Below are 22,227 nucleotides of genomic sequence, written 5' to 3' on the forward strand. Positions count from 1 at the left end.
GAAAAATCAACCCCTTGAGGCAAGTTGTCTATTTGAGCGACTCTTATTTGGCCCATGTCCCTGCAAATCTTTCCTTCAAGATTCAAGAGAGTTTATTGTCATGTGTCCCAGATAAGACGATGAAATTCTTGCTTTGCTTCAGCACAACAGAATATAGAAGGCATGAATGCAGAACAGAGTTTCACGCAGAGAGTGGTGAATCTCTGGAACTCTCTGCCACAGAGGGTAGTTGAGGCCAGTTCATTGGCTATATTTAAGAGGGAGTTAGATGTGGCCCTTGTGGCTAAGGGGATCAGGGGGTATGGAGAGAAGGCAGGTACGGGATACTGAGTTGGATGATCAGCCATGATCATATTGAATGGCGGTGCAGGCTCGAAGGGCCGAATGGCCTACTCCTGCACCTAATTTCTATGTTTCTATGTTTCTATCAGTGTGTACATATACCATTGTATAAATATATACACACCTGAATAAATAAAACAGATAAAGTGCAAATAAACTGATAATGGGCTATTAATGTTCAGAGTTTTGTTTGAGTTGAGTTTAATAGCCTGATGGTTGTGGGGAAGTAGCTGTTCCTGAACCTGGACGTTGCAGTCTTCAGGCTCCTGTACCTTCTACCTGAAGGTAGCGGGGAGATGAGTGTGTGGCCAGGATGGTGTGGGTCCTTGATGTTGCTGCCAGCCTTTTTGAGGCAGTGACTGCGATAGATCCCCTCGATGGACGGGAGATCGGAGCCGATGATGGACTGGGCAGTGTTTACTACTTTTTGTAGTCTTTTCCGCTCCTGGGCGCGCAAGTTGCCGAACCAAGCCACGATGCAACCAGTCGGCATACTCTCTACTGTGCACCTGTAGAAGTTAGAGAGAGTCTTCCTTGACATAACGACTCTCCGTAATCTTCTCAGAAAGTAGAAGGTGCTGATGTGACCTGTCTAAATATATTTGAACATTATAGTCCTACCCACTTCTACAACTTTCTCTGGCAGTTCCATATATCTCAAATACCCTTTGTGTTGACCCTTCAGGTGTCCTTTTAAATCATTCCCCTCTTGGTTTCAATCTGTGCCCTTTAGTTTTAGACTCCCCTTCTCTGGAGGAAAAGACTGATTATTCACCCTATCTGCACCTCTTATGCTGCCTCAGTTTCCTAAGCTCAAGGGAAAGATGTCTCAGCCTATCCAGCCCCACCATATAACTCAAGCCCTCCAGTCCTGTTAGTGAATCTTCCCTGCGCCCTTTACAGCTTAATGATATCCTTAACGACCCGAAACGTTGCCTATTTCCTTTGCTCCATAGATGCTGCCTCACCCGCTGAGTTTTTCCAGCATTTTTGTCTATCTTCCTTCCTATAGTCAGGACTGCATGCAATACTCCTGGTGTGGTTTCACTTGTACAGTTGTAACATGACATCCTAACTCCTATACTTATCACCCTGACCGATGTACATAAGCATTCCAAATGCTGCCTTCACCACCCTGTTTACTTGCGTCACCATCTTCATGGAACGGTATACCTGTACCCCTAGGTCGTTATGTTCCACAACTCTCTCCAGGACCCCACCATTTCCTGTGCAAGTCCCTGTTCTGGTTTAACTCAGCAAAGTGTAGCACCTTACACTGGAACAAGTTGAATCCCATCTGACATTCTTTAGTGCAGTGCAGTGGAGAGATAAGTTTTTTTGGCCTTCCATCACAGCAATGTGATGGATGTTTATGTAAATTATGTTGTGTCTTGGGTCTATTTGTTTGTAATGTATGGCTACAGAAACAGCATTTCGTTTGGACCTCAAGGGGTCCAAATGACAATTAAATTGAATCTTGAATCTTAGTCCACTTTCCCAGCGGTCAAGATCCTAAATAACCACCTTCACTATCCACCATACCACCGATTTTTGGTGTCATCTGCAAACTTAGTGTGTTAATGTTGTCATCCAAATGGTTAATATAAATGACAAACAATAGTGGACCCAGCATCGATCCCTGTGGCATATCACTGGTCACAGGCCTCTAATCTGGAAAAACAACCCTCCACTACTGCTCTCTGACTCCTTCCACTGTCACTTTTGGATCCAGTAGGTTAGAGCACCCTGGATCCGATGGATTCTAATCTTCCAGACAAGGGTCTGAAGAAGGGTCTCGACCCAAGACGTCACCCATTCCTTTTATCCAGGGATGTTGCCTGTCCCGCTGAGTTACTCCAGCATTTTGTGTCTATCTCAAAGGCCTTGCTAAATATCCACTCAACAATCCTCTTCATCAGCTCTTCAAAAAAAAAACCAATCACATTTGTGAGACACAATAACTATCTGTGATCAGTCCTTGTCTTTCCAAATCCTAGTCCCTCACTATCCCCTCCAGTAACTTTCCCACCACTGATGTCAGGCTCACTGGCCTGTAGCTTCCCTGGCTTCTTGTTGCACCCTTTTCAAATAAAGGCACAATATTAGCCCTTCCTCTAGACTTCTGGGAACTCACTCGTGGCTAAAGACGATGCAAGTATCTTCAACGCTGACCCTGCAGTTTATGCCCTTATTTTCCGCAATATGCCCTAGGATACACTTGGAGATGTATCCACCTTGGTATGCTTCAAGACCGCAGCATCGAGTCTGTTGTGTGTTAACATTCTTCAGGCCATTAGCATTCTTTAATTCTCAACGGCATTTAGTTTGCACTCCTGACAAGAGGAAAAGATAGATTAGTTTGTGACCTTTAGAAACAAAATAGATGAATATCTGTAGGAGAAAAAAAATTGAAAGGACATGTGGCTTTTCAGAAATGTCTGGTTGAATATCTGCTTCCTGCACTGAGCTACTATGACTGTAGCTCCCTGTTTTACTTCAATCTTTTGCAACGCCTTGAAAATACAGATGAGATCTTGATCTGGTGCAGAATGACACCTTCCACTGTTCACTGTTGCGCTCCGAGCAGCAAGTGTCAAAAATACTGGACTTGAATTCCTTATTGCTCATGGAACTATTGCTGCCCTCCTGCATTGTTTTGCATCTCGTTTCCTAAGAATGTTAGTGAAGCTCCTGAGGCAGTATATAGTGTTTGAATAATATTGCAATGTAATCAAGTAGTAACAGACTGGGGACCTATAGACATTCATCCCTAACCAGTCTGGATAAGGGTCTCGACCCGAAACGTCGCCCATTCCTTCTCTCCAGAGATGCTGCCTGTCCCTCCAGCTTTTTGTGTCTTATCTTTGGGGACCTATAGATTACTGCCACCATTTGCTGTTCTAGTGATCTCCATTCTTTAGTGAGTGAAATGTAGACACAAGGAACTGCAGGTGCTGAATTTTTTTTTAAGTCTCAAAGTGCTTTAGTAAGTCAGCGGGTCAGGCGACATTTGTAGAAGACATGGATAGGTGACGTTTCAGGTCGGGAACTTCTGACCTAGCGATGTCTTCCAGAGATGTTGCCTAGACAGCTGAGTTACTCCAGCATTTTATGCCCCTGCTGGGTGAACTGTTTCCATTTAGAAACAATTAACCTGGCCAAACAAATGTAAGGATAGAAGGAATGAATGAAACATTCTTGTCGCACGTATCTTGGGTACCTCGGCAGAGTGAAATGCTTTGTTTTGCATACAACCTAGGCCAGGGGTCGTCAACCTAAGGCCCCCGTGCCGAATGTGGCCCGCAACCCGACATCATCCGGCCCGCAGGCGGATTTTTTTCCCCGTAACCACATCCTGGGCAAAGCCGCCGGCACGGCTGCGCACCTTCTGTGAACACGCGATTTGATGCCTGCCATCTGGGGTGGGATGGGGGCGGGATCCATGTGTACACGTAATAGATGTGGTCCGCCATCTGCTCACAGACACGCGCCCTGGCCCCTATGCAGTACAAGGTTGCTGAACCCTGACCTGGGCAATACTCAAGTGTCGGCACGTGTTGGTGCCGACAAAAGTACCGAACAGTCCTATCTACTGCGTTCCGCTGCTAGCCATGGATCCCAGTGTGGGAGGCAAGCGGTGGCCGTTGATTAGTCTGTTGCGATGTTGAAGGCTCACTGTCACATTGCTTTCTCTCTGCAGCTGGTGTTACCCCCTCCATGAAGAGACCAGCTGGATTATCACCATCAGAGCCGTCAGTTAAGAAAGTGCTCACTGTGAACAAACAAGTCCTCTCACCGCATGTACGTCTGTTGGTCATGTGACTCTTCAGCTGTTTTGGGTGACCTTAACTATCGTGGAAATAACGTTACTCATTTTAAACATTGACTGACTGATATCTTGTTGGGACTATTAACAGCAATCAATTATATTTCCATAGAAAACTGATTTGGGGGTTTTCAAAGAGATGGTAATGGAGAAAGGAAAAAGGCTGAGCCCAAAAGTGAGATGTGGGCATGAAACGGGTTGGATTTGGTGGGGAAGAAGACGAGGGAGTGGTTAAGAGAAGGAATCTCTGAGGGGTGCTCCTGTAGATGCTGGAAATTATGCTTGGTCCAAGGAAGTGAAGCTGCCAATGATTAATGCCGGGTGTAAGAGGCACTCATGACTGAGGAGAGGGACGTAGACATGCAGGAAGATTGTTCCCGATGTTGGGGAAGTCCAGGACAATGGGTCACAGTTTAAGGATAAATGGGAAATTCTTTAGATGAGAAAAACATTTTTCACACAGAGAGTGGTGAATCTCTGGAACTCTCTGCCACAGAAGCTAGTTGAGGCCAGTTCATTGTCTATATTTAAGAGGGAGTTAAATGTGGCCCTTGTGACTAAAGGGATCAGGGGGTAAGGAGAGAAGGCAGGTACAGGATACTGAGTTGGATGATCAGCCATGATCATATTGAGTGGCGGTGCAGGCTCGAAGGGCCGAATGACCTACTCCTGCACCTATTTTCTATTAGTCTATAGAGTTGGTGTGATATCTGTGTGCTTGCAGAAGCTTCTGGGACCACCATACCATATGTTACCATAGCAATCCATACTGTGGCATGGTTATTTGCAAGACTGGCATTCCTCTTTATGCAGGAGCCATGGCGGAGTATTGTCAGTAACCTCTTTACTCCTATACTGAAACCCTCTTGTTATGAAGGCCAATATTCCATTAGCTTTCTTCACTGCCTGCTGTACCCGCACGCCAACTTTCAGTGACCAGTGTACAAGGACACACAGGTCTCGCTGCACCTCCCCCTTACCTAACCCAACCTAACCGCATTGAGATAATAATCTGCTCCGGGTGCTTTGTTTTCCTCCCACATCCCAAAGAGATGTGGGTATGTAGGTTAATTGGCCCTCTGTAAAAAATCACTTCCACCCCCTCCCCATGTGTAGCAAAAGTGGGATAGCTTTGAACTAATGTGAAGGGGTGATCGAGGGTCAGCGTGTTCTCGGTGCGCAGGAGGGCCTGTGTCCACACTGTGTCTCTCTAAGCTGTAATTGCATTTTTATTATCCCCCAGAGTGAGTTCCCGGTGGCAACTGAGGAGAGGTCCAAGAGGAACACCCTGAGCAGCACATGTGCAATTTGCAGCAAGCACGTTCACTTGGTGCAGAGATACCTGGTGGATGGGAAACTTTACCACCGCAACTGCTTCAGGTAAGGTGAAGCAACAAGAAGCTGTGCATCTCTCTGCTGTCGTCAAAGCTCAGCAGGCGTCTCACGTGGGAGACTCATCCAAGTGCGTAACTAGATCCAGTGTTCAAGCAACTCCATGCCATCCAGAGTAGAGCAGTTTGATTTGTGTTCTGCTGGACGCCCTCTACCACCTTCACCCCTCCACTCCACCTGTACAGTGTTAAAAATATATATACGGAAGGCAGCAACAATTCACAAAGATTCTCAACAGTACCGCATTCATCGAGAGGGTCAAAAATCATGGGAGCAATATCACCTTCAATTCACATACCACCTCGACCTGGCTACATATTAACAGACTACATTGTTGCTAGATTGAGTACAAACGATTGTCTGAAGAAGGGTCTCGACCTGAAACGTCGCCTATTTCCTTCGCTCCATAGATCCTGCCTCACTCACCTGCTGAGTTTCTCCAGCATTTTTGTCCACCTAGGAATTTTATAAGTAACTGCCTTGTGACAATGTTGTTGGCTCATGGTCTACAATGGATCAAGAAGAAATGCCATTACCTCCTACAGAGCAAATGGAATGGCTGTGGGTATGGCTATGCCATTATCTCCTTAACTGTACAACATGTCAGTGAGCTACTTCCTGAGCAAGACCACTTAGTGGCGTGTACCTGCTGTGAAATCAGTCACAACAGCACTCATTGTTTAGAACATTAACAGGTGTAATGCTGGCGACTTGTCGTGAGGATAAGGTGATAATATCATGGCCATACACTTGAAACATATAAGATTGTTATAACATATAAGGCTTGGACACACTAGCGGCAGGAAACATGTTCCCGATGTTGGGGGAGTCCAGAACCAGGGCCACAGTTTAAAAATAAGGAGTAAGCCATTTAGAACGGAGATGAGGAAACATTTTTTCTCACAGAGAGTGGTGAGTCTGTGGAATTCTCTGCCTCAGAGGGCGGTGGAGGCAGGTTCTCTGGTTGCTTTCAAGAGAGGGCTAGATAGGGCTGTTAAAAATAGCGGAGTCAGGGGATATGGGGAGAAGGCAGGAACGGGGTGCCGATTGGGGATGATCAGCCGTGATCACATTGAATGGCGGTGCTGGCTCGAAGGGCCAAATGGCCTACTCCTGCACCTATTGTCTGTTGCCTATACCATCTACCATTCCATGTTTACTCTGTAGGAGGTGGTGGCATTTGTTCCTGCTCCCATGATTTTTTTTGTCCCTCTTGGTAATTGCAAAACCATTGAATCATTGTGAATTGATGCCGTGTATCCTATAAATTGCAAAACTACCGGTGGAGTGGAGGGATGATAGAGGATGATAGAGGACATTCAGCAGAACACTAATCAAACTATTCCACTCTGGGTAGCATGGAGCTGCTTGAACACTGGGTCCAGTTCCCACTCAGACAAGTTTCCTACACCAGACCTAACGATCTTTGAAGATAGTGCATGGAGGGGTGTTGAGAGGACTGATGATGAGTGTTGAGAGTATGCGCCCTCTGCCTTGCTCTTGCAACAGTGTTGGAGTAACTCAGTCCTCTGATGTAAGATGGGGAAAGATGATTTAACCATCACAGGAGAGCACATGATTGGACTGATAGACATAGAAAACATAGAAAATAGGTGCGGGAGGAGGCCATTTGGCCCTTCGAGCCAACATCGCCATTCATTGTGATCATGGCTGATCATCCCCAATCAATAACCCTAGAGCTCTATCTAACTATCTTAAATCCATCCAGTGATTTGGCCTCCACTGCCCTCTGTGGCAGGGAACTCCACAAAATAGAAACTTAGAAAATAGGATTATATTGATTATATTATGGTTATATTAACTTTGATTTGGCCCCTTGTACAAACCCGAGTCTGGGGTGAAAAGTTTATACTGTACACTTGTGATGCTCAGCCTAAAAAAGCAGAATTATTAACGTGGGGATATTGGACAAACATGAACATTTAAAAATAATAAATGCAGTGACAAAACTGAAATATTGAATTGAAGAAAATTCACTTCCTCCCCTTCTAGTGTGTCTGGAGTGCAGCTGGGTTTGTGGAGGAGGTGTTATCGTGGAGGAGGTGTTTGTAGAGACAGGGTTTGAGTCAGAATCGGATGAATTGATTTTGGAATAATGAACGATTCTATGCCCAAATTACATAGTGTCCTAGAACACAAAGTCTGGCCAGGGAGCATCTCTGGAGGGCGTGGATAGGCGGTTTTGTGTCAGAATCCCTACTGAAGACTGTAGAGTCCCAACAAAGTCACCTATCCATGTCCTCCAGAGATGATGCCTGACTCGGAGTTATTCCAGCACTCGGTGTTCTATGTAACATTCCAGCACCTACTATTCCTTGTGCTTATACAATGCAAATGGTATGTTAGCTTTCATTGCAAAAGGATTTGAGTATAGGAGCAGAGAGGTTCTACTGCAGTTGTACAGGGTCTTGGTGAGACCACACGTGGAGTATTGCGTACAGTTTTGGTCTCCAAATCTGAGGAAGGACATTATTGCCATAGAGGGAGTGCAGAGACGGTTCACCAGACTGATTCCTGGGATGTCAGGACTGTCTTATGAAGAAAGACTGGATAGACTTGGTTTATACTCTCTAGAATTTAGGAGATTGAGAGGGGATCTTATAGAAACTTACAAAATTCTTAAGGGGTTGGACAGGCTAGATGCAGGAAGATTGTTCCCGATGTTGGGGAAGTCCAGGACAAGGGGTCACAGCTTAAGGATAAGGGGGAAATCCTTTAAAACCGAGATGAGAAGAACTTTTTTCACACAGAGAGTGGTGAATCTCTGTAACTCTCTGCCACAGAGGGTAGTTGAGGCCAGTTCATTGGCTATATTTAAGAGGGAGTTAGATGTGGCCCTTGTGGCTAAGGGGATCAGGGGGTATGGAGAGAAGGCAGGTACGGGATACTGAGTTGGATGATCAGCCATGATCATATTGAATGGCGGTGCAGGCTCGAAGGGCCGAATGGCCTACTCCTGCACCTAATTTCTATGTTTCTATGTTTCTATGTCCTACTTGCGTATGGACCAGTGTTTGATCTGCTGTGTTGACGGAATCATTCTTGTCCTGTTTTTTCTTCAGGTGCAAAGAGTGTTCCAGCACTCTGCTCCCTGGAGCCTACAAGGCAGGTGCACATTCGGGCACCTTTGTGTGTACGCACCATCGAGGACGGGTTCCTGGACAGCCGCAGCGTTCTCTGTCTGGACACAGCCTGCAGTTGTACCGAGGGTCACTGCCAGCCCAGCCTCTCCCGTCAGCTAGCCCACGGATACTGCACCATGCACAGGTACCCACAGGAGCATCAGAAGGCTACAATCGCGGCCCATTGCCGGCGACAGAGTTAAATGCAGAGGAAAGTGGCGAGAAGTCGTACAGTGCAGGAAGCAATCAACCACCCTCAGTGCCTTTTAAAAGCTATCATTTTGCTACCGACAGAGTCTCGGAGCTTTCCAACAGCATTGACATCCATGAAATATCAAAACCTGAGGTGGAACCTCCTATTCAGGAGGAAACACAAAGGCCGACGGACCATAATGTCCACGATGATCAAACTGAGAATGGCTTAATTAAGCAGCTGGAGCCAGGGACACCCTCTGACCAGCTCACTGTCCAGAATGAGCAGCAGCAGCAGCAAGCAGTGGTCATGGAGACTGACATCATCGCACCTGGACCCAACACCTCAGAGTCTCCAGCCACTAGCAGCGGCCAAACCCCAGACACTAATCAGACTGCAGTGAACAAAGAAGATTTGGAAGAGAAGCTGAAAACACTCCCAGTTCCTATTCCAAGAAAAACATCCCCCATGGCAACACCACGTCCTGTACCTCGAACACGGGTCGTCTTTGGCAGTGGAACTAATGAAGCATCTGTCCCGAGATCGGAGAGCAGTGCACTAGCAAATGGTACGTAATTTGGTTTATACTCTCTAGAATTTAGAAGATTGAGAGGGGATCTTATAGAAACTTACAAAATTCTTAAGGGGTTGGACAGGCTAGGTGCAGGAAGATTGTTCCCGATGTTAGGGAAGTCCAGGACAAGGGGTCACAGCTTAAGGATAAAGGGGAAATCCTTTAAAACCGAGATGAGAAGACTTTTTTTTTCACGCAGAGAGTGGTGAATCTCTGGAACTCTCTGCCACAGAGGGTAGTTGAGGCCAGTTCATTGGCTATATTTAAGAGGGAGTTAGATGTGGCCCTTGTGGCTAAGGGGATCAGGGGGTATGGAGAGAAGGCAGGTACGGGATACTGAGTTGGATGATCAGCCATGATCATATTGAATGGCGGTGCAGGCTCGAAGGGCCGAATGGCCTACTCCTGCACCTAATTTCTATGTTTCTATGTAATGCATTTACATTAATGACTCAAAACATGCAATGAGTTTGCATAGATTAGACGCAGCTCATTGGCCTGGATAGGGAGTTTAAAAGTATCAGGAACATTGGCTAGTGCTCCAATTGACATGATGTGACATTCAATTTTTCAAAGGTGTTAGTAATGGGTCCTTGGCTTTTTAGTTTTGACTGGATTTTTAAAATAAATTGCTCTGGTGGTGTTTTCGCATGCATGACGGTGTCAGGGGTTACGGGGAGAAGGCGGGAGAATGGGATTGAGAGGGAGAGATAGATGAATGAATGAATAAGTTTATTGGCCCAAGTATTCACATACAAGGAATTTTCCTTGGTGCTCTGCCCGCAAGTGACATCATGACATACAGTGACAGTTAGGAATGATTGAATCCACGATTGAAAGGCGGAGTAGACATGATGGGCTGAATGACCTAATTCTGCTCCTAGAACTTGTGAACTTGTGAGGTGCTTAGAGGGGATAAAACTGAGAGTGAAAAAGGAAAAGAGAGAGGGAAAACTGAGCGTGAAAAGGGTAAAATGGCAGATGGTGTTTATTGTGGGGAAGTGTAAAGACATCTGCAAGATAGGTCAGAGTGCTCTCGAGATGGTGAGTGGCCAGGGGTTGTGGATGGGGGGGAGGGGGGGAAGATTTTCGGGGAGGCGTACAGAAATTAATAAAGATAATCGACAAGTACAAAATTAACTTTAGAAAAAGCATAGGATGTTGAGTTCATTTCAAAAGGTGGGTTGTCCTGTAGTTGTATGGAATGCTGGTTGGAGCACTGCACAGTCCCAGATACAAAGCATACATTCATGGAGTTAAAGGGACAGGTCGGGAGTATGTTTCTATTCCATGGAGAGTTAAAGACCAGGGGCCTTAGTGTAAAGATTAGAGACAAGCTTGAAGTTAGAACGCGCTTCTTCCACCCATAGCAATTGATACTAGATTAACTCAACCAACAGAAATGGCTTTGCGATAGTAAGGTGCACTGTGTTCTTTCTGAATGCAAGAAGATAAAGGCTCATTCTGATACATGTTGAGTATCCTGGAAAGTTAAACTGCAAGGGTACGTAGTCTAGACTGAGTGTAAAAGATTAAGATTTAATGTAATTGATGTCTGAGGAAGTTCATGGAATTGACAGTGGAGAGAGAGAAATGATTTCCTTCATGATAGAAGAAGAAGATAAATGTCTATCTCAAGAAGATACTATAGCGCACTCATTTGTTTTTTGTATAAAAATTCAAAAATTTTGGACTGAAATTTTTGAAATCTTTACAAAATTATTCAAAATAAAATTGATACCAAAAGCAGAATTGATTGTCTTTGGAACAATGGAAGGCAGCCCTGAACTAACTGTGTTTCAAAAGAATCTATTTAATTACGGGTTAATAACGGGGGAAAAAAGCTTATACTTAAATTCTGGAAAAACGCCCCTATACCAACAATAAATATGTGGATTTCAAATATGTTCGAAACATTACACCTGGAAGATATGAGACGACTCCTTGCAGGCAAATCAAACCACTTCCAAAAGACGTGATCTGCATTTATCGACTTACTACAAGTACAAGGTGCAACAGTACTTTAAAAAGAAATGGTTTCCGGATCTGGTAAGGGGGGATGAAAAATACAAAGTTGGTATATCCCTTTCTGCTCGGTCTTCATGAGAGAGCTTTTGTTTCTTTTTCTCTTTTTTCTTTTGTACGGCCTATTTCTTAACTTTTTTTCCCTAACTCTTTGCTTAATAGGTCTTTCTTTCTGATCACTTTTTCACAATATCACAATTTTTTTTCTTTACTTTCTTTACTTTTTAAAGCTTAAAAAATGAATTGGTACAATAAATGTAATAAGTTATACTTGGCTTGTATTATTGTAATGTACTGTATTATTTAACTTTTTTTTTAATGATAGAAGAAGCTATAACTTTAGAGCTAGAGTAATTAGGGGTAGCGGTAGATAATGGAATTTGAGAAGATCGACACAAAAAGCTGCATTAACACAACGGGTCAGACAGCATCTCTCGAGAAAGGGAATAGGTGGCGGTCCGCGTCGAGGCTCTCCTTCTGAAATTATTAAGGAATTTGGAAACACTCCAAAAAGCTGTTGAGGTCTGAAGATAATTACATATTTACATAATTACATATTTGGAAAATGAGTGACCTCTCTGTCCTGGGGCTCCTCCATGGCCAGAGTGAGGACCACCGTAAATTGGAGGAACAGCAACTCGTATTTCGCTTGGGCAGTTTACACCCCAGCGGTATGAACATTGACTTCTCTAACTTCAGGTAGTCCTTGCTTTCTCCCTCCTTCCCCTCCCCTTCCCAGCTCACCCACAGCTCACTGTCTCCGCCTCTTCCTTTCTTCTTCCCGCCCCCCCACCTCCATATCAGTCTGAAGAAGGGTCTCGAACCGAAACAACACCTATTCCTTCGCTCCATAGATGCTGCCTCACCTGCTGAGTTTCTCCAGCATGTTGTCTACCTTTAATTGATGAGGGTTCTCTTCAGCAGCATATACTCCTATTTGGAAGAGAATAGGTTAATTGAGGCATGCCATTGTACATGGCAGGTTGTGACCCATCTAGCCTGTGGCATTCATATACCAAACATGTTTCATTTTATCATGGTGACTTTAATTTCTTTCATCCCCATGTATTTATCGAGCTACATATCTGTTACTTGCCTCAATGTGAAGATGGGACTTCAAAGTAAATGAGGCAAATAATATCATTGCCAGCTCTAACTACCAATTCCTGAAAAAATTCCTATGTTGCAGATTTTATAAATCTAAAATAAATAAAATTTACATCATGCACAGCGTAGGTTTACAAGGTTAATTCCCAGGATGGCGGGACTGTCATATGCTGAGAGAATGGAGCGGCTGGGCTTGTACACTCTGGAGTTTAGAAGGATGAGAGGGCATCTCATTGAAACATATAAGATTGTTAAGGGTTTGGACACGCTAGAGGCAGGAAACATGTTCCCGATGTTGGGGGAGTCCAGAAGCAGGCGCCACAGTTTAAGAATAAGGGGTAAGCAATTTAGAACGGAGACGAGAAAACACTTTTTCTCACAGTTGAGAGTTGTGAGTCTGTGGAATTCTCTGCCTCAGAGGGTGATGGAGGCCAGTTCTCTGGATGCTTTCAAGAGAGAGCTAGATAGGGCTCTTAAATATGGGGAGATGGCAGGAACGGGGTACTGATTGGGGATGATCAGCCATGATCACATTGAATGGCGGTACTGGCTTGAAGGGCCAAATGGCCTACTCCTGCACCTATTGTCTATTGTCTATAATGTAAATCTCATATATTTTTTAGATTTATAAAATCTATGTCAGGAATTGTTCCAGAAATTGCTTATTACAGTTGGCAATAATAATATAAAAATGTAAAATATTTTCCACTGAGGCGCAGGTTAAGAGATGTGTAAATGATTTTCAATATTCCCAGAGGCTTAGAGAGTGTAATTGGTGAGTAGTAATCGTCAACTTAGGTTTAAAAAAACATTGCTGTTTATGACCCGTGGGGTGCAGGAGGTTGGGAGGATTGCATCAGCACAACATGCTCCTTTTAGGATTATTAAAGAAAGACATGAGAGGGACATTTCAATGGTACCGTGTAAGGATTTGTACAGAAAGAATACTAAAAGATGCGGCTAAATGGTGGTTACCATACATAGCCTTGTGCTACAGCTCGTGAAGACACTGGCTGCTCTCTGTACGATGATTGTGTGAGAGATTTCAATGTGATGAGGCCACAGATAGGACGGTGGTTTTCCTGATATGGTGAAGCTGCTGAATTGTAACTCAGGAGATCATTGTGTGACCCAGCCTTTAGTCAGCTGGCGGCTAGGATGTGGAATGAGATCATGAACAGAAAGGAGCATGTGACTGCGAGCAAGGCCTTGTATAGAAAGGAACTCAGGAAACATTTGACCTCTGTGTGTAACAAAGTGCTTAGAGGAACCTCAGTAATGTTCCTTGGGATGATGTGGTTAGGCGATGCTTTTTTTCCAAGCCAATAATATACATCAAAGACAAAGCCAAAGGAATGAGCAGCCCAAATGTACAGTACATTTTGCAGGCCAGGGATTATTTAGTTTTGTGTGGCCAACTTCAACAAAAAAAAATCTGGCACTGTTCTAAAGGGAATCCTGAAAAAGAAAAAAAAAATTTAAATCGTGTGCTATTTTTTAGAGGAGGAAATGGTTTTGTAGATACATATAATTTAAAAATAGATTTAGTTTATTGTTGCGTGTACCGAGGTACAGTGAAAAGCTTTGTTTTGCATGCAATCAAATCAGACAATACCACACATTATGTTGTTGTTCAAGAAGGAACTGCAGATGCTGGAAGATCGAAGGTACACAAAAATTCTGGAGAAACTCAGCGGGTGCAGCAGCATCTATGGAGCGAAGGAAATAGGCGACGTTTCGGGCCAAAACCCTTCTTCAGACTGATGGGGGGGGGGGGGGAGAAGGAAGGAAAAAGGGAGGAGGAGGAGCCCGAGGGGGGGGGGATGGGAGGAGACAGCTCGAGGGTTAAGGAAGGGGAGGAGACAGCAAGGGCTAGCAAAACTGGGAGAATTCAACGTTCATGCCATCCGGACGCAAGCAACCCAGGCGGAATATGAGATGCTGTTCCTCCAATTTCCGGTGTTGCTCACTCTGGCAATGGAGGAGACCCAGGACAGAGAGGTCGGATTGAGAATGGGAGGGGGAGTTGAAGTGCTGAGCCACCAGGAGTTCAGATTATTGCGGACTGAGCGGAGGTGTTCGGCGAAACGATGGCCCAACCTCCGCTTAGTCTCCCCGATGTAAATCAGCTGACATCTAGAGCAGCGGATGCAGTAGATGAGGTTGGAGGAGATACAGGTGAACCTTTGTCGCACCTGGAACGACTGCTTGGGTCCTTGAATGGAGTCGAGGAGGGAGATGAAGGGACAGGTGTTGCATTTCTTGCGGTTGCAACGGAAAGTGCCCGGGGAGGGGGTGGTACGGGAGGGAAGGGAAGAATTGACAAGGGAGTTGCGGAGGGAGCGGTCTTTGCGGAAGGCAGACATAGGGGGAGATGGGAAGATGTGGTGAGTGGTGGGGTCACGTTGGAGGGGGCGGAAATGGCGGAGGATTATTTGTTGTATTTGCCAGCTGGTGGGGTGAAAGGTGAGGACTAGGGGGACTCTGCCCTTGTTGCGAGTGCGGGGATAGGGAGAGAGAGCAGATACGGCGTAGGCGGAGGAATTGGTAGTAGGGGATGGAGTCTTTACAGGGGGCAGGGTGGGAAGACGTTTAGTCCAGATAGCCATGTGAGTCAGTTGGTATGTCGGTCAAAAGTCTAATACCACACATTATACTTGCTTGAAAGCCGCCTTGTTGAGTCTCATGTTTAAGAAGGAGGTGCTCTACAACTTAAAGCTTGAAAAACTTAGGTTCTCTCTCAAAGGCTCTACCAAGACATTCCTAGATACATGGAACCCTTTCCTGGAACTTGTTAACTCTCTTAACTTGTTTCCAGACTCGGAAGAGGACTGAGTGCCCTCTATCACTGCTCTGTCTTGTTGCAGCTGCTATCCCCTCAACCCCCCCCCCCCCCCCCCCCCCCCCCCCCCCACACACAATTTTTCTTTTTTTTTTTGTTTATCTTATCGTATTTGTGTGGATGTGTACGTATGTGAGTGTTGTTTGTCCCTGGGTGGCGAGGGTGGGTAAGGGTAAGGGTTTTGAAGGTCTGTTTACATACTGTTGTACAATTATGTCCTGACTATCACTGTCTGTTATCATTGTATGTATGCAAATTGCTGTTAAATTCAAAATTCAAGTAAAAAAGATTTAAATTAAGAAGGAACGTCAGATGCTGGAAAATCGAAGGTAGACAAAAATGCTGGAGAAACTCGGCAGGCGAGGCAGCATCTATGGAACAAAGTCAGTCTGAAGAAGGGTCTCGACTGGAAATGTCGCCTATTTCCTTCGCTCCATAGATGCTGCCTCACCCACTGAGTTTCTCCAGCATTCTTGATCACCTTTGTTGAGTCTGATTGTAACATGTTCTCACCTAGGCCACAGCTAACAATGGCCTATTTCCTTTATCATCGTTAACCTTTTGCATGTCTTTTATTCAATTGTTCTATATCTCTCTACATCACCATCAAAATCTTTCGTTTCCCTTTCCCCTTTCCCCTGACACTCAGAAGAAGGGTATCGACCCAAAACGTCACCTATTCCTTTTCTCCAGAGATGCTGTCTGACACGTTGGGTTATGCCCCTGCCCCACATAGGAAACCTGAACGGAAACCTCTGGAGACTTTGCGCCCCACCCAAGGTTTCCATGCGGTTCCCGGAGGTTGCAGGTGGTTGCCGGAGGTTGCAGGTAGTGGAAGCTGGTAGGGAGACTGACAAAAACCTCTAGGAACCGCACGGAAATCTTCGGTGGGGCGCAAAGTCTCCAGAGGTTTCCGTTCAGGTTTCCTAAGTGGGACAGGGGCATAACTCCAGCATTTTGTATCTAACTTCAGACAATATTAAACATGAATACAATCAAACCAAACTCAATAGATGAGAGTGCAGAATATAGTTCTCAGCATTGTAATAGTTCCAGAGACAAAAGTCCAATGTCAGCAATGAAGCAGGTTGGAGAATCGGGACTGTATCCAAGCTTATGGATGGACCGTTCAGCAGCCTGATAGGGGAAGAAACTGTCCCTGAGTGTGGTGGTGCGTACTATCAAGCTTCTGTATCTTCTGCTGTTGGGAGCAGGGAGAAGATGAATGACCAGGGTGGGAAAGGTCTTTGATTATGTTGCCTGTTTTCCCAAGGCAGCATGAAGTATAGATGAAGTCAATTCTTGCCATCTTGTGCAGAGTTGTGATGCAACCCAAAATTCTGGGTCATTGTTGCATAACCCTAGGAGTTCCAACATGTTTTATTGGAATATTTGTAAAATGTACTTTAGAGAAACATAGAGTGCCTGGAAAAAGACCCTTTGTCCCAACTTGCCCACATTGACCTACATGTCCCATCTACACTAGTCCCACTTGCCTGCGTTTGGCCTATATCCCTCTAATCCTGCCCTATCTATGTACCTGTCTAATTGCTTCTTAAACATTGCAGTAGTCCATGCCTCAACTACCTCCTCAGCAGCTCGTTCCATACGCCCACCACCCTTTGTGTGGAAAAAGTTACCCCTCGGGTTCCTATAAAATCTTTTCCCCCCTTCACCTTAAACCTATGAACTCTGGTTCTCGATTCCCCTAGTCTGGGCAAGAGACTCTGTACGTCTACCCGATCTATTCCCCTCATGATTTTATATACTTTTGGTGATATCATGTAAATAATGCAATAATCAACTTATTAGGTATGTTACAAAACCTACCTGAATCGTCATTGGGAATCTGCCCACAGCCAGGTCCGCGATTTTGGCGCTGTTTGGAGGGGGCGGGTTTAAAACGCGATTTTTACTAGGCTGTACTAATCGCAGATGTTCAGCCTAGTAAATCATTAACGAAAAATCGCTGCAAGACCCGGTCGCAAAAGGTATTATTAGTTTTATAGGCCTCGATAATATAGTTATAATAGTTTTAAAATTACTGTCTAATTCCGCAACCTCTCGCAGCCCCAGGGTTTTATAAAGCAAACAATTAAAGGTATGTACCTTATTTTTACATTAAATGGGGCATATATATAACCCTATATATCAAGTTATCTATAGCGAGTAGTTCATTTTGGGCTTTTTATATCCCGCAGTATTTTTCTCGGCATTTGAGGGCACTAATCCAGCGCGATGTCAACGTTCTAAACCAGCGCGTTCACATGAACCCACTAGAAAGCCGATTTAAATGGGCATTTATTTACAGCAATTGAACACTAAATTCCTTCCATTTGGCCTATAAATTAATGTAAATTAGATATAAAAATCATGTTATATTGTGAATTATTTATGAATAATCTTTGGACACTTAGGCTATTTAAAAATGTTAATCTTTCCTTAAGAAATGGGCTTTTGACTATCCAAGATCACAGCTTTTTTGTAATGTCCATTGAAAATCAATAGGGAACAAGATGCTAATTTCCGAGTATGAAAATGGCCATAACTTTTTTAATACTTGAGATATGAAAGTGAATTTGGTGTCAAATTAAACTTATTGTTATGCTTTATCTGATGAGATAAATTGCAGACTTGATTTTTAAAATCTCAAAATTTTGTAACATTGCTAACTTATCCATGACAGAATGTCATAACTGGCTTTAAAATAAATGTCAATTTCAACTGTTCATTTCATGATGATGGTTGAGTTAGAGCTATGAATTCAGGATATCAAGGAGAAGTCCCCTACTCTATGGAGCTGGGGTTGTGTGATTATTTGCCTGCAGAATAGACATGCAGTCTGTATATATTTAGAAGCAAATTTTACTTTACGGTTGAAACACAAAAAAAACGCAAAAGTTGAAAAACCTAAACATTCCTAATTACCCAAGTTAGGCAAAAATGCTGGAGAACCTCAGTGGGTTGGTCAGTGGGGACCCTGTATGGTCGCTAGTAGCCGCCCAAAGAGTCGTACCTTTTTCTGGTCGCCGCTGGAATTTCAACATTTTTAAAATATTCAGCCACCAGCTGCGACTAGGATGGGTGCCAGCCGTCCTGAAAAATCACGTAAATGGGACAGGCCCTTTATCACATCCTCATTGAAAATGATATTGTATCTGTCAAACTCAATTATCTCCCCATAAAACAATGGTAACAGCTGATCGTGACTATACTGTGTCAACAACGACTATCAAGATAAACGGCCTCTAATTGTCTCTATTCCCTTCCCTCCTTAAATAGCGATACTTTATTTGTCACCGTCCAAGTTTCTGAACTTTTTCAGAAATTTCGGGATGTTGCAAAGACATATGATTAAGATCTTTACAGCAGTCTCTTGTAAAAACTTTTGATGCAGGTTACTCATTTCAATGGATTTGTCAAGTTTTAGTCTCCTTAATTTCCCCAGTGTGAGGCATTTGGCGATATTGATTTACATTCTTCACCTTTCACTGGCTACTTGGTCTCACTCCATCCCTGGGTTTATCTGCACAGGAACTTCGACCTAACTTGCCCATTGTGGTTTCTCCGTTGACTCCACGGAGTCGCGTTTTTAAGCTGCAAAGTTACTTTCTTTATTCAATGCTAAATTTGTTTCATGTTCAAAAGAGCTCACACAAACATTCAAGAGGAATTGCAACATTCATTCTTTTACCTCTTCGCTTCCCACCATCCATGGATTTGGACATTCCCGGTGAAGCAGTGATCCAGCTAGCAGAGCCTCTGCCTCTACTCCAATGATAAGTTCATATTTGATAGGAGCAGAATTAGGACATTCGGCCCATCAAGTCTACTCTGCCATTCAATCATGGCTGATCTATCGCTCCTTCCTAACCCCATTCTCATGCCTTCTCCCCATTACCCCTGACACCCGTACTAATCAAGAATCTATCAATTGCCTTACAAATATCCATTGACTTGGCCTCCACAGCCTTCCGTGAAAACAAATTCCACAGATTCACCACCCTCTGACTAAAGATCCAAGTTCAGTCCTGACTGCCAGTGATGTGAAGTATGCATAGATAGAAACATAGAAAATAGGTGCAGGAGTAGGCCATTCGGCCCTTCGAGCCTGCACCACCATTCAATATGATCATGGCTGATCATCCAACTCAGTATCCTGTACCTGCCTTCTCTCTATACCCACTGATCCCTTTAGCCACAAGGGCCACATCTAACTCCCTCTTAAATATAGACAATGAACTGGCCTCAACTACTTTCTGTGGCAGAGAGTTCCACAGATTCACCACTCTCTGTGTGAATTTTTTTTTTTTTATCATCTCGGTCCTAAAAGACTTCCCCCTTATCCTTAAACTGTGTGACCCCTTGTTCTGGACTTCCCCAACATCGGGAATAATTTTCTTGCATCTACCCATAGGAATTTTGTAAGTTTCTATAAGAACCCCTTATTTCCAATGTTTTCCCTTTGGTCACAGTTGTAGTGTTCTTCCTATGATCACAGTTCTCCCTGTGGATCCAGTTACCTCACACAGGTTATTTGGGTTCTCTAGATTGCCCCTAGTGTAGGTGGAAGGGAGATTCTAGGGGTGGAGAAGGAGTTGATGGGATTATGGATAGAATATAATTATGGTTGGATTCGTGTAAAAATAGGTGAAGGGCCTAGTCCTGTCCTGGTGAGTTACTCCAGCATTTAGTGTCTATCCTACTTTCTTTTACACGTCCCATAGTTAGATTACTACTAACCCTGTTTCATTGCACATGTTGTGGTCTGAGTCTATTGCTGGCTCTGTTCTGTCTCATTGGGCGCCAAGGATTTATTTTATTATCTCCACGGGCTCCATATTTAAAAAAATAATCTTTTCAGTTCTCCGTAGTTGTAAAAGTTATTAAAAGCATTTCTGCTGTGTTGCATTCGAATAACTGTTGTATTTAGAAGTCGTGCCAGCATTTGGAAGTACTCGCTTTTAAATAGAACACAATCTCAAAATCTGTGCTTTCAATAAAACATCTGTTTTTAGTTATTATTCCACAATGCCTTGAGCATTCCAGATTACTGGTGCTGACATATGAAATAATATACAATATATATAGAGTACTGAACTAGACTCGCCCTCCCAATGGCTGGCAGACATTATCACAGCTAGCTTGTTAAAGACTAACATTATCAAGGGTGGTACAGCATCACTGCAGGTATTTCATTTCAACTACATTTCAACGTTCAGAGCCCGCATTTTCTTATTTCCAGTGTCCCTGAGATCTGGTCCCTCCTGAATAATACCTGGGATCCATCCCTGTTCCAACCATCTCCAGGACCTGTTCTCATTCCCTTTATCCCCGTGGAATTCTCTGCCTCGGAGGGCGGTGGAGGCCGGTTCTCTGGATACTTTCAAGAGAGCGCTAGACAGGGCTCTTAAAGATAGCGGAGTCAGGGGATATGGGGAGAAGGCAGGAACGGGGTACTGATTGGGGATGATCAGCCATGATCACATTGAATGGCGGTGCTGGCTCGAAGGGCCGAATGGTCTACTCCTGCACCTATTGTCTATTGACCTAATGTAACATAAGTGATGAATTAAGGATTGCATTATGTGGGCCAAATTAGTTATAACACAATTTTGATCAGGAATTAGAGAGCCACTAATTGTCCCCACCGCAATCAATCAGCCTGAAGAAAGGTACCAAAATGAAATATCGCCTATCCATGTTCTCTAGAGATACCGCCTGACCTGAGCTGTCTGAAGAAGGGTCACGACCCGATATACGTCGCCTACTCCTCTTCTCCATAGATGCTGCCTCACCCGCTGAGTTATTCCAGCACTCTGTCTCTATTTCACACAACAACTTCTAAGTTGCTTTGCAAATTGACAAGCCGAAAAAAAAAACCTGCTTGGATTTATAGAGTATAAAGTTTAAAAAAAGCACTCTACACAATAATCCTCCTCACAATGATCAGACACAGTTGCTTTCTAAGATCACAGCTGTTACTTTAACCACAGAAGGCATTTTAAATTGACAAGGTTAATACTTTGCTCTCACTTCCACTCCCCCCAGATGCAACAAGAACTGGTCCCTACCTTTCACCCCACCAGCCTCTGCATGCAACACATCATCCTCCAACATTTTGCACCACTAATCGCATTTTCCCATCTTTATACCTTTCCGCCTTCTGCAGACACCACTCCCTCCGCAACTCCTTGGTTCACTCATCCCTTCCCCCTGCAATCGCAGGAGATGCAACACCTGCCCAGATACCTCCTCCCTCGTCTCCATCCAGGGACCCCAACAGTACTTCCAGTTGAAACAGAAGGTTCACATGCACCTCCTCTCACCACACCTACTGCATTTGGTGTCTCCGATGTGGGCTCCTGTGCATCGGCAAGACAAGGCGTACACTCGGCGACCGTTTCGTGGATCACTTGCGCTTGGCCCACCAAGATCTACTGGATCTTCCGGTTGCTAACTAGATTAACTCCCCTTCCCATTCTCATAATGAACTTTCTGTCCTGGGCTGCCTCCATTACCAGAGTTGCCAGATTTACCATCTCTTTTCCCATTGACAGGTGCAATAATGCTCTATTAAACAATGACTTTACTATACAGCCTTTAGTATTGTTAGTTTGTAATGTTGTAACAAAGATAAACTTATTGCTGTTGATAAGACCTTTTTTTTAAAAAGGAAAAATAATTTATTGCAAGTCTGAAATGCTCTAATCCCTAAGCACTCTTTTACCCCCCATTAACACATTTGTTATAATCTTTATAATGTAACACAAGCTTCTGAAG

At 44.1% G+C, this 22,227-nt stretch overlaps 1 protein-coding gene across 2 annotated transcripts in view; it reads left to right on the plus strand.

Annotated features, from left to right (window-relative positions):
• micall1a (MICAL-like 1a) overlaps window positions 1-22,227 on the plus strand; it is an 89,535-nt gene that overhangs the window by 37,911 nt on the left and 29,397 nt on the right. For both annotated transcript variants that reach the window (XM_055663011.1, XM_055663012.1), the window contains exons 4-6: window positions 4,043-4,143; window positions 5,412-5,548; window positions 8,644-9,464. In XM_055663011.1, the coding sequence (XP_055518986.1) occupies window positions 4,043-4,143; window positions 5,412-5,548; window positions 8,644-9,464 (1,059 nt within the window). The remainder of the gene's footprint in view (window positions 1-4,042; window positions 4,144-5,411; window positions 5,549-8,643; window positions 9,465-22,227) is intronic.

Source organism: Leucoraja erinacea, chromosome 37, assembly GCF_028641065.1.
Source record: "Leucoraja erinacea ecotype New England chromosome 37, Leri_hhj_1, whole genome shotgun sequence".
Taxonomy (NCBI): domain Eukaryota; kingdom Metazoa; phylum Chordata; class Chondrichthyes; order Rajiformes; family Rajidae; genus Leucoraja; species Leucoraja erinaceus.